Source organism: Marmota marmota, unplaced genomic scaffold (assembly GCF_001458135.2).
Source record: "Marmota marmota marmota unplaced genomic scaffold, marMar, whole genome shotgun sequence".
In the NCBI taxonomy this organism is placed as follows: domain Eukaryota; kingdom Metazoa; phylum Chordata; class Mammalia; order Rodentia; family Sciuridae; genus Marmota; species Marmota marmota.
Window position 1 is genome coordinate 40,849,882 of NW_026000016.1, and position 12,491 is coordinate 40,862,372.

Here is a 12,491-nt window from a genome sequence, read left to right on the forward strand (position 1 = left end):
CCTCCTCCTTCCCCCGTTCCCTTACCTCTATTCTAGTGGTCTCCTTCTATTTCATGAGATCCCCTGCATTTCCCCCTTTTTCCTTTCTAGCTTCCACATATCAGAGAAAACTTATTTTTTTAAAATATTTTATTTTATGGAACAGTCCTGTCTACGTTGCTTAGAGAGACGACGTGGAACTGCAGAATTCCTTCTCTTCTAGACCATGGAAATCTCCTCTTTCAGGAATAATCTTTTTTTTTTCTTTTTTTTTTAAGAGAGAGAGGAGGGGGAGAGAGAGGAGAGAGAGAGAGAATTTTTTAATATTTATTTTTTAGTTTTCGGCGGACACAGCATCTTTGTTTGTATGTGGTGCTGAGGATCGAACCCGGGCCCAACGCATGCCAGGCGAGCACGCTACCGCTTGAGCCACATCCCCAGCCCTAGAGAAAACTTATGACCCTTGACTTTTTGAATTTGGTTTTTTCACTTAATGTAATGCTCTCAAGTTCCACCCATTTTTCTGCAAATAACACAATTCTGTTTTTTTATGGCTGAATAAAGCCCTGTCATGTATATACACACACCACATTTTGAGAAGAAGACATTTCTTAAGCATGTCCATGTCTATGTCTATGTGTAAGGTGCCAACAGCTTTGTACATTTTCATTTAACCTTCCCAGCTCTGAGATTAGTACTTCATTTATTTGGTGAGGTTCCAAGAAATGGAGTAATTTGCTTAAGATCATGAAATAAGCAAGCAGCACAGCCACGAATGAAACTCAGGTCAGAGTCTCTTCACAGTGTTTCCTTGCTTTTCCCTAAAATGTTACAGGATTTCTATTGCAAAGCACTTTCACTTGCTATAGCTCAATTTAGTTCCTCCTAACAATCCAGTGATGTTGAACACAAGGGACAGGATTCTTTCTGGTAACAGAAGTCAGAGGGTTAGGATTGGATACTGCGTTCATCCCCATCCTCATTGTCTCAATTACCTTTACTGGATGGCCTTCAATGTGTAGACTCTGTATTAAGCAATTTTTGGGGGGGAGGGGTGGTACTAGGGATTGAACTGAGAGGCATTCAATTACTGAGCCACATCCCCAACCCTATTTTATATTTAGAGACAGGGTCTCACTGAGTTGCTTAGCACCTCGCTTTTTCTGAGGCTAGCTTTAACTTTTGATCCTCCTGTCTCAGACTCCGGAGCTGTGGGGATTACAGGCATGGGCCACTGCTCCCCACTGTCCTAAGAATTTTATACACGTTTTTCACTTAATCTTCACAATAACCACTGAGGTGGGAACTATTATTATCCCATTTGATGGACAAGAAAACCAAGGCACAGAGGAGTCAATGCCTTGCTCAAGATTTTACAATAGCAAATTGGGACTAGAACTCACATTTGTAGGAATGATAATATAACTGATAAAAGTAGCTGCCATTTATTGAGTATTTACCATATGCAGATTCTGCTTCTTTTTAAAAAAAAATTGTTGTGATGTAGTCTGAGATTAGTTGGCACTGTTTTTTTCTTAAGATTTTTTTTTTTTTAAACAAGGGGCTAATTCTTTTTTTAAGAGAGAGAGAGAGAGAGATTTTTTTTTTAAAAATATTTATTTTTTTGTTTTCCGTGGACACAACATCTTTGTATGTGGTGCTGAGGATCTAACCTGGGCCGCACGCATGCCAGGTGAGCGCGCTACCGCTTGAGCCACATCCCCAGCCCCCTTCTTAAGATTTTTTTGTTTTGTTTTGTAGTTGTAGATGGACACAATATTATTTTATTTCTTTATTTCTATGTGGTGCTGAGAATTGAACCCAGTGCCTCACACATGTCAGGCAAATGTGCTACCACTGAGCCACAGCTGCAGCTTCTTCTTCTTCTTCTTCTTCTTTTTTTGAGACAGAGCTTTGCTAAGTTGCAGAGGCTGGCATTGAACTTGTAATCCTCTTGCTTCAGTTTCCTGAATTGCTGAGATTACAGGCGTGCACCACCACCCCTAACTGGTACTGTTCTTTTAATACACACAATACCCCTACAGAGTACTATTATTCCCAGTTTATTGATCAGGAACTAAAACTCAGAGAAAAATAAGAAACATCACCAAGAGCAAATTGGGAAGCATAGAAGTAAGATATGAATGAGGGTTTCTTTAACTACAAGATCCATTTCCCTGGGGTGGGGTTGTGGCTCAGTGGTAGAGCGCTCACCTAGCATGCACGAAGCACTGAGTTCGATCCTTAGCACCACACAAATGTAAAATAAAGATATTGTGTCCACCTAAAGCTTAAGTATAAATATCTTTAAAAAAAGACCATTTCCTTAACCACGAGGCTTTTCTGACTCTAGTACATCCTTACATCCTCAATGTTGGCACCACTTGTTATAAATGTGGGCTCTCAAGCACCACCACAGACTTGTTGAATAAGAAATGTATCTTAATAAAATCCCTTTGTGATTCATGTGCACGTTGAAGTTTGAGAAGCGCTGTTCTGCAATACTATCAGCAATACAAAAAGCAGGATTGTCTAGAACAATCTAGATTTGGGCATTCTCAAACATCTGTCCTTGGAAATCAATATTGAGTTGGGATAAAGTATGTTTTTGGTGCTCAATTTGATAAGTGATCTTTTCTGGAATTGTAGTTGTATCTTCTCATCTTTTCTTCCATATTTTCCTTTCTTTTTCAGAACCCAGTTTTATTTACCTGTTAGTAATTTGAAAAGATGACAATCAAGACAGGCATAATTGCTTATTGTACTGGATTTGTGATTGTGTGTTTTCCAGTAGAGAATAGTCAAACTTTGTTAGTAAATTTATTCTTAATTCACATGAGAGGGGCTGGGGTTGTGGCTCAGCGGTAGAGGGCTTGCCTGGTGCGTGCAAGGCCCTGGGTTCGGTTCTCAGCACCACTAAAAATAAATAAATAAAAATAAAGGAATTGTGTACAACTAAAAGAAATAAATATTAAAAAAAAATCAGGGGCTGGAGTTGTGGCTCAGTGGTAGAGCGCTCACTTAGCATGTGTGAGACCTTGGGTTCGACCCTATAAATAAAGGTATTGTGCAACTACAACTAAAAAATAAATAAATGTTTAAAAAAATTCACATGAGAATTAAGTGCTAATGTCCTTTTTTTAGGGGGGGAGGGCAGTGCTGGGAATTATTCCCAGGGCCTCATGCATGCCAGGCAAGTGCTCTACTACTGAGCCATATCCACAGCTCCTAAGTGCTAATTTTTTTTGGTATTCTACAAAAACCCCAATTTCCATCTATATAAATGGGAGGATCAGGGCTTCAGAATCTCTTTAGAAATCATCTAAATAAGAATTTTTAATAAAACATTATACTTTTCATCTATTCCCCTTCCTCCAACTACAACATTAATAAATATAAATATAAACTAATAGTTATTTCTAGATACTAGAAATATGAATGGTTTTTATTTCATCCTTTGTGCTTTCCTGAATATTCATAAATATAAACAGTGAACATTCATTCATTCATCAACTATCTAATGTTTTTTCTAGGTGCTGGAGATATAGGAGTGAACAAGTCAGAAACCCACCCCCACCCAAAACCAAAACCTCTCTCTCTTTTTTAAAAAAAAATATTTTAAAAATTGTAGATGGACATAATACCTTTATTTTATTTGTTAATTTTTTTATGGGGTGCCTCACGCATGCTAGGCAAGCGCTCCACCACTGAGCCACAACCCTGGCTCAAAACCTCTCTCTTAACATCAGTGTCTTTGGGCCTTTTCTCTTGGGCTGTTCAGATTCTTTGAAGAAGATACTTCAAGGGGAGAGAGGGGAGGGAGGTGCTGGGCAGTGATATTGGCCAAATTATATTGTTATATTGCATATGTGAATGTACCAATAAGTAATAACAAATCCCATCAGTACGTACACTATAATGCACCGATAAAAAATGTGGGGAAAAAAAGAGAAGACACTTTGAGTTTCTTCTTTTGGTACACTTGATAGTCAAAGATTCAGGAAGTGAACAGAGAAAAAGAACACCCACTATCCATACATTTACTTAACTCTTCCTGTTGAAACAGAGAGGTCCTATTTAATTCTCTGGAGAATAAATAATTGTCCTGTTTGCAGGAGGTTGGGGTGGGATGGGACACTTTAAGAGGAACTGAGGATTTAACTGCTCTTAAAAAACTTTTGAAATCCTTGTTTTAATTCCTATTCAGGGTCCCTGCACAACCTGCACATGCAGCTCTGCTTTCCTGTACTTCCAAAGTAGGCATGGGGCAAGGCTACTGCCACCAATTCCGGATACTTGGGAAAATTGGCAGTATAAATCTGGTTGGGTCTGAGCTTTTCTCACTTCGTGTTTAGGATTCAGGTTTCTTTAGGATGCTATCTTAATTAATATTTGCTTTCCAGTTTCCATCAATTTATTTTTGCTAATGGCTGTTTTTATTATTGTGACTTTATTTTTTTTTATATTTATTTTTTTAGTTGTAGTTGGACTCAATATCTTTATTTATTTCTATGTGGTACTGAGAATCGAACCCAGGGCCTCGCACGTGCTAGGCGAGCACTCTACCACTGAGCCACAACTTCAGCCCCTATTATTGTGACTTTATGCTTTTAAAAATCCCTTTACTGTTATTTTAATAGACTTCTAAGAGGGAACAGAAGTAGATCTGTGTGTTTGTCTTCATTAATTAACTCTTCACTTTCTGAAAACACTTTTCTTCTAATTTAATTTAAATTAATTTACTAATTTAAATACTCTCTTCTTAAAATCCAAATACTTAACTTTCCCCTTTTGTCTTTAGAAGTAAATATTTGAATAAAATATGTATTTCTACTGATAGATCTTTGGATTTAAGAAGGTTTGCTGTTGCATCCTTAAAGATTTTTTTAAAATATTTTTTTAGTTGTAGATGGGCACAATATCTTTATTTTTATTTATTTATTTTTATGGGTGCTGGGGATAGAACCCAGGGTCTCACGCATGCGAGGCAAGCGCTCTACCACTGAACTACAACCCCAACTCAAGATTTTTAAGTAGCAAAAATGAGCTCTTTTCTCAGCAGATAAAAAAATGGGGGTGAGTATATTTACACATATTCAAAATGACGATTATAGAAAGCTAGCTACTGCAGCATTGTTTGCAATATCAAAAGACTGAAAAACCCTAAAGGTATAGATATCATATTAAATAAAATATGCCATCCATATGGTAGTATATTATACAGTTAAAAAGAATGAGGCAGATCTTTATGTTCTGCTGTGGAAGTCTTGACATACTCAGAGTATGTATAGTATGCTATCATTTGTTTAAAATACATACATAATCTGTAGTATAGTGTCTCCTGGGAAGGAAATTAGGTGACTGGAAGACAGGGAGACTTAATTTTTCCTTGTACCCTTTATACTATTCGAATTTTATACCACATTCTTATGTCACTTATTTCAAACATTAATTTAAAATATCAGTGAATAATTTTTGAAAGGGTGGGCTCCAGCTTGCTTAGTATGCATGCGGCCCTGGGTTCAATCCCCAGAACTAAGAAAGAAAAAAAGAAAGAGAAAGAAAGAAAAATAAAAAAGAAAGAAAGAAAAAGTATGACCTTTCCTGAAAGGACACTCTGGACAACTCCAGTGGAGTGCTCTCTCATTTGATCCTTTGCCCTTTGCTGGAAATTATTCTTCATGGCAAGTCATTATGCATCTCTTCGTTACAGCTCTCCCATTTTTTTTTTTAAAGAGAGAGAGAGAGAGAGAGAGAATTTTTTAATATTTATTTTTTTTAGTTATCGGTGGACACAACATCTTTCATCTGTATGTGGTGCTGAGGATCAAACCGGGGCGCACACATGCCAGGCAAGCGTACTACCTCTTGAGGCACATCCCCAGCCCCCAGCTCTCCCATTTTTAAAAGTAACATTAACATTCTTGTACAAAAATTCCACCCCTCCCTTTTTTTGGTATTTGGAATTGAAACCAGGAACTGTCAAACACTGAGCTATATCCCCAGCCCCCCCCCCCCATGTTTTATTTAGATATAGGGTATTGCTGAGTTGCTTAGAGCCTCCTAAATTGCTGAGGCTGGCTTTGAACTCAAAATGGTCTTGACTGAGCCTCCCGAGCTGCTGGTATTATAGGCGTGCCCCACTGCTCCCATTTTGTATTTTCATTTTTAATTTACTAAGCCTTTTCAGGGTGCATGGGGAATACAACTTTGCAAAGTAGAAGACTAGCTAGTGGAAAATATGTGGCCGAATATAAGGGAGGGAGTAAATGGGAAGAAGCATGAGGCTCCCATCATTTACCAGGTACAGGTTAATTTGGATTAGTGGCCATTTTTTATAAAATGTTAAAAGTCCCTGGAAAGGTAAAGCAGGACTCACAGAACCTAAAAATCAACTAGTCCAAACCTTTATTCCATAGATAATGAAACAGGTCTTGCCTGAGATTTCAACGCAAGGTATCAGGGAAGTCCAAATCCAAACTCAAATCTCCTCTTAAATTCACTTGAGGAAGGAACTACACCGTCCAGCCTCTCAAAGAAGAGGTCTAGCTCGATTCAAAGATGGGATCTTTTCACTTAAGACAGGCATAGTGGACTCTGTGCCTGGTGAGCATGTGAGAGAAAGCAGAAAACGTGAAAAGAGGTGGAGGACAAGTTTTGCCTCTTCATGATTGTGTCTGGCGATAGGAGAGTTTGTGTCAATGGAAGTCTTCTGTATTGGCAGAAGCCCGGTTAAGATAATCAGAAATGGGGTTGGAAGGCTACAAACCTCAACTTCCTCTTCTCAAACCCGGTCTCCCTACTTCAAGAAACCAACTGTACTTTAGTTTATAGCTCTTATTGACCCTTTCCCATCCCCCCTCTCCACATTTGGAAAAAGAAAATTGGAAAAGAAGTATGCAACCCAAAAGAGAGAGTTCATTATTCTCAGGGTATTTTCAGTTGATCCTCAGTATCTGCTGTGTCCGGAAAGTGAGACAGCCATTTAGGTAACCATGGAGATAGTGCTGTCCTCGGTCTTGTTTCCTTCCTTTTCTTTGCTATTAAAATCTTTCCCTCTGATTTCAGTAATGCACCCCACCTCTGCAGGCGTCTGGATTCCTCAGCTCCTCTCCCTCTTCAAGGGCATTCGTGTAGGAAGCAGAAACACATTTAGGAACACATAAAGCTGTCGATGGACCTTTATTTTATTTTTATTTCTATGTGGTACTGAGAATCGAACCCAGTGCCTCACACATGCTAGGCAAGCACTCTACCACTGAGCTATAACCCCAGCTCAGGAACACATTTTTAACACAGAAGTGTGTGTAAGCGTAAGAACGAGTGAGGTTTTTATCCAAGAGGGATCAGTCCCACCTAAGAACTCTGGAGCTTCAGCCTCTCAGCCTCGGGGCTCTGGTGCTCGGCCTCAGCCCAGACTACAAGTCCCAGAAGACCGCGCGGTGATGATGTTCTCCATCATCCTTCCCTTGCTCTCCCGGAGCGCTAAGAGAAAGGTTCCGTGAGCGGCGCACTGTGCGTTGGTTTGTTTGCAACGGCAGTGACGGAGGCTGTCAGCCTGGAGGACTGCAGGCGGGGGCGTCAGGAGGCGGATTCCGCCTCCCTGAAGCACTGGGGGGCGGGAAGGAGGGGGAGTGGATCAGCGGCCGAGGACCCGACCGAGAAGACAGTGCGCTGAGGAGATGGAGGGCGACGGGCTGCCATGGGGCAGCGAGCCGCTCTCGGGTCCTGGCCCCGGAGGAGGCGGAATGATCCGCGAGCTGTGCCGGGGCTTCGGTCGCTACCGCCGCTACCTGGGACGGCTGAGGCAGAACCTGCGCGAAACCCAGAAGTTCTTCCGCGACATCAAGAGCTCCCACAACCACAGTTGCCCCTCCTCCCCCGCCGGCGGCGGTGGGGCCGAGCCTGGCCCTGCCGGCGATGTCGCCGAAACCGGGCTGCAGGCTGGTAAGGAGGACAGGCCTGAGGGAAATAGCAAATTTGAAGGCGAACCTCACCCCTGCCCCTTCCCCTACCCAACAACCCTGGGAAGAGGCGCTAAGTGGGAGTTGGGCTGCGTGGCGGGGCCTCGGGGCCTGGGCCGGCGGGATCCGTGATGCGGTGGGAGGGCATCCCTGGGGGAGGGGTACCGAGGGCTCGGCCGGGGACCTGGGAGCAAGGGGCGTCCCGAGTGCAGGAGCCAGGACCCAAGGGACCCGGCTGTGCGCGGGCGGACTGGGAAGGGCGGGTGCGTGAGGAGTGTGGGTGTAAATCCGAGGAGTGGGGAAAGTTGCTTTGAGTTGGAGGGGAGCGGTTGTGTGGCTCGGAGTCCCAGTTTAGGGATGGAGGAGAGACAGCAGTCAAGGTGTCGCAGAGTCTGAGGAAGCCTCAGGACTACAGCGGTGGGAGGGTGTGTGTTCAAGTATATAAAATGCTTGTACATCCCTCTTGAGGCAGCTCTGTAGAGAAGGAATGTATTCTAATAGGGTTGGGTGTCACCAAAGGAAACCATATCTGATGGGTGCCAGGGAATTGCCCAGAGATGTTGCTTGTGCTTAATGGTGAAGAAGTTAGAGGGAAGGAAGGGATCACTTTAGTCCTGAGCTCTTCGAGAACTAGTTACTATTGCCCTTGTTTACATGATTCTTTCTGGGATGTGCCCGATGCTCCAGAGCACTTAAAATTATGCATGGTCTTTAATCTTTCCTAACTTCTTGTTTTAAAGTGTTGTTGTTGTTGAACTGGAGGGTCAATTGACTTCTGTGTCTTATTAGGATATAGACTGAAAAGAAGGAGGGACTGGCATTCCACATAGATATTTCAGGGACAACGTTGGTTTAATTTAGTGATTCTTAAACCACAATGCGTATTAAAATCATACCATGTCTCAGGCTTTCTCTCAGATTCTGATTAAATAATTGTGGTAAGGGATCCTAAAAATCTGATTTAACATGAAAAGACCCCGAGATTCGGATGCAGGTGATCTGCTAACACTATCAGAAACACGAGTTTAGATGCCGATAGCAAATTTGAACAACTATTATGTTGAGAACTTGCATGAAATGCTTTGAGGTTGTGTGTTAGATCTTATTTTCCCAAAAGTGTGTGTTTAATATCTTGAATTTGAAATTCCAGAATTGGTAATAAAAATGAGCTCCTGTCAGTTGCATTGTGCACACACACACCTGTAATCCCAGCAACTGGAGAGGCTGAGGCAGGAGTACTGCAAGTTCAATGACAGCTTCTGCATTTTAGCCAGGCTCTCAGCAATTTAAGGATACCCTGCCTCAAAATTAAAAGGGCTGGGGATGTAGCTCAGTGTGTAAAAGTACCCCTGGATTCAATCTCCAGTGGAAGGGGAGAGCTTGTAACATTCTGATAGTATCCTAAATTATACCATTTCATTTAGTTGACCTGGATATCAATTATTAAAAGCTCTTATTTACCTTAGGGGATAAGTGGGATTAGGATGATAACTAGCTTTTCTGAAGTTGGGTTTTTGATATCTTATGTCGGGGATTTGCTGTTCTAGAAATGAACTTGCAGAAGGAACTGTTTTCTTTGAGGCTATCAGAAAACAGCTGATAAAATAACTAATGGTTTCGGAGAGGATCCCAGGAATGTGTACTTTCACCTTCTCTCTTAGCAGTGTTTTCCAGCATCTTTCATGCTCAGAAGCTTTTCTCAAAGTTTATCTTAGAAAGCTCTCTATTGCTGTTTTATTTTAGTTTAGTTAATTAGTATTTAAAATTTCTTTTAAATTATTATTATTATTATTTAGTGCTGGGGCTCAAACCCAGGACCTCTGGCAAGCAAATGTTCTACCATTGAGCTACACCCCCAGCCAGGCTGTTTTATTTTATTTTACTTATTTTTACTTTTTTCCCATTTTACCATTGAACCCAGCGCCTTGCACATAATAGGCAAGTACTTCTGAGGTACATTCCCAGTCCTTTTTATTTTATTTTGAGACACGATCTCACTAAATTGCCCAGGTTGACCTTGAATTTGAAATTCTCCTACCTCAACCTCAAGATTACAGGTGTGCACCACCTCACTCAGCTCTTGCTGTCTTATGTTACACAACTATTTTAGAATTATTCCTAAGAAAATCAGAGAATAGAGTCACCTTAGGGAGATGGATGTTTTCAAGGCATCTTTGTTGGCTCTTGTTTTTATTTTTTAAAAGCCAACTTAAGCAATACAAATACACCTTTGTATTTTGCCTCATTGACTTTTCTAGTTGACTGCATCGTGAACTAATTTTGCATATTTAGCTCTCTTCATCCTCTGGAATCTGTCCATCCTAAATAAAAACTGAGAGGGTGCAGAAGACAAGACTGGGGGCAGTTTGATTTGTTCCATGAGACACTTCCCCTCCTGTCGCTGTGGAGGGTCTTGTTTTGGGGAAGTAGAAAACACCAGGGAAAATTAGATGATACTTGCTATGTGTATTTAGGGGTGCCATTTTATCAGCTATTTAGGTAATTATGTTAGGAAATAGAAACCACTCTGTAAAAGACAACTAGCTCTTGTTCTCTCTTTTTCAGGCTATCTGTGTAAGGTCAATGTCATTCAGAGACTGTCTCAACTTTCTTTTGTGAATGCTGGTTTCTGATTAATAGGAACCTGGAATCTTAAGGAAAGGAACACTCAATTCTTAAGAAACTTCAAAAAAGTTTTAATCATTTCAGAATGGCAGTGACCTTCTGGGCTTGAGGCAGTATGGTATTTAAGCAGTTGAAAATTAGGGACAAACTATAAATTTGAAATTGTTGGACTATAAGGATGGTAACAATAGAAAAAACTTTTGTTTCTTTATATACTATTTATAGTGCCATATAATGCCAAGAAGTTTTGTTATTTCACTTTCAACCACAAAGGATTGGGAAGAACCTCAAAATAATACTTCCCTTTTTTTCCCCCCCTGGTACTGGGGTTAAACCTAGAGACTCACACATACTACATCCCCAACCATTTTTTTAATATTTATTTTTTAGTTATAGGTGGACACAATATCTTTATTTTACTTTTATGTGGTGCTGAGGATTGAACCCAGTGCCTCATGCATACTAGGCAAGCACTCTACCTCTGAGCCACAACCCCAGCTCCCCAACCATTTTTATTTTTTATTTGAGACAGAGTCTCACTAAGTTGCCCAGGCTGGCCTCAAACTTGGCATTCTCCTGCCCCAGCCTCCTGGGTAGCTGGATTTATAGGCATGCACCACCATGCCTGGTTTATTTCCCTCTTAATTTTGATAGTTGATGATGTCGAGAATATATAATATGTTATATTTTAGAAGTTAAACATTTAGAAGTTTAAGAGTTAAAAAGTAGGTAGAATAGGACTCCAAAATGATTTTTTTTAAAAGAGTAGCTTGGTTTATATTAAAAAAAAAATGGAATTGTAAGTGAAGTTTCCTTTATTTAGTTCTGCTGCCCAAATGGGCCTTTTTTCCCATTTTACTTTGGGAGATGAGACCCCCCTTATATCTTGATTTTTCATCAGAGGGTTCAGAAGTAATGAGATAAAGACTGAGCACTTCTGGAGAAAGGCAGAATAGAATATTACAAAACAAAAGAGGGAAAAGTGTTTTTCTTGTTTTATGATCCAGTAGAGTTCCTGGTTTTGCAGTTTGTCATAAACCTCTCAATTTTAAGAAACTGGAGTGACTCAATTCATTCCAAAGGAATTCTATTCTTTGTGTTGCCTTCCTTCCATCCTGGTTCCACTCCCTACTAACTGAATGACAAACCACAACTGTGTTGTTCCATAGTCTTCATCTGGAGAAGGGAATTTGAATAGTACTTACCTGTAGGATTGTCGGGAGCTAATATATGCACAGGTTTAGAACAGGTGCCATGTAAATATTAGCTATTATTCAATAGAAATTTGAGTTCCTGGGATGTACTAGTCTGTGGGATATATGGGGGTAAAGCGTAAAAGATGTCGATTTTGGCTTTGGGCTAGTGGACATCGGTCTTTTTCTTCTATGCCTTTCTCCTAAGAAAGAAAAATAATTATAATTATCCTGACTATAAAATACTTATTTGTTTATGTTGGATGATACATAAAAGAACAAGGTAGACCTGAACTTGGTCCTCTACAAAGGTGTAATCTAATCCAAACTTTATTCACCTCCAACACATAAAGCATGGGTGGTGGTGGGAACCATAATAGGAAGGTGTAAGATTATAGGAATTTTTCTTTTTGGTACTAGAGATTGATCCCAGGGGTGCTTTACGACTGATCTACATCCCCAGACTTTTTTTATTTTGAGGCAGGATCTTGCTAAGTTGCTGAGGGTCTTGCTCAGTTGCCCAGGCTGGCCACCAACTTGGCAATCTTCTTGCCTCAGCCTCCTGAGTTGCTGGGGCTACAGGTTTGCACCACTGTGTCAGTACCAGATTATAGGCATTTTATGTGAATTATAATTCTTAGGTTTTTATAACTCTTTTTGCCTTTGGTTAGCTGATAGCTATGTTTCCCCAATATTCTTCATTCCCTTTTTGGCATGTCTAGTATGAACT

At 40.6% G+C, this 12,491-nt stretch overlaps 1 protein-coding gene across 3 annotated transcripts in view; it reads left to right on the forward strand.

The window, feature by feature from the left end:
- Positions 1-7,482: 7,482 nt before the first annotated feature.
- Positions 7,483-12,491, forward strand: part of Dstyk (dual serine/threonine and tyrosine protein kinase) — a 54,360-nt gene continuing 49,351 nt past the window's right edge. For all 3 annotated transcript variants that reach the window (XR_007349850.1, XM_015483780.2, XM_048809557.1), the window contains exon 1: positions 7,483-7,926. Coding sequence is in view for 2 of the 3 variants with exons in the window: in XM_015483780.2 (XP_015339266.1) it covers positions 7,662-7,926 (265 nt within the window). In the remaining variant the exon portion in view is untranslated. The remainder of the gene's footprint in view (positions 7,927-12,491) is intronic.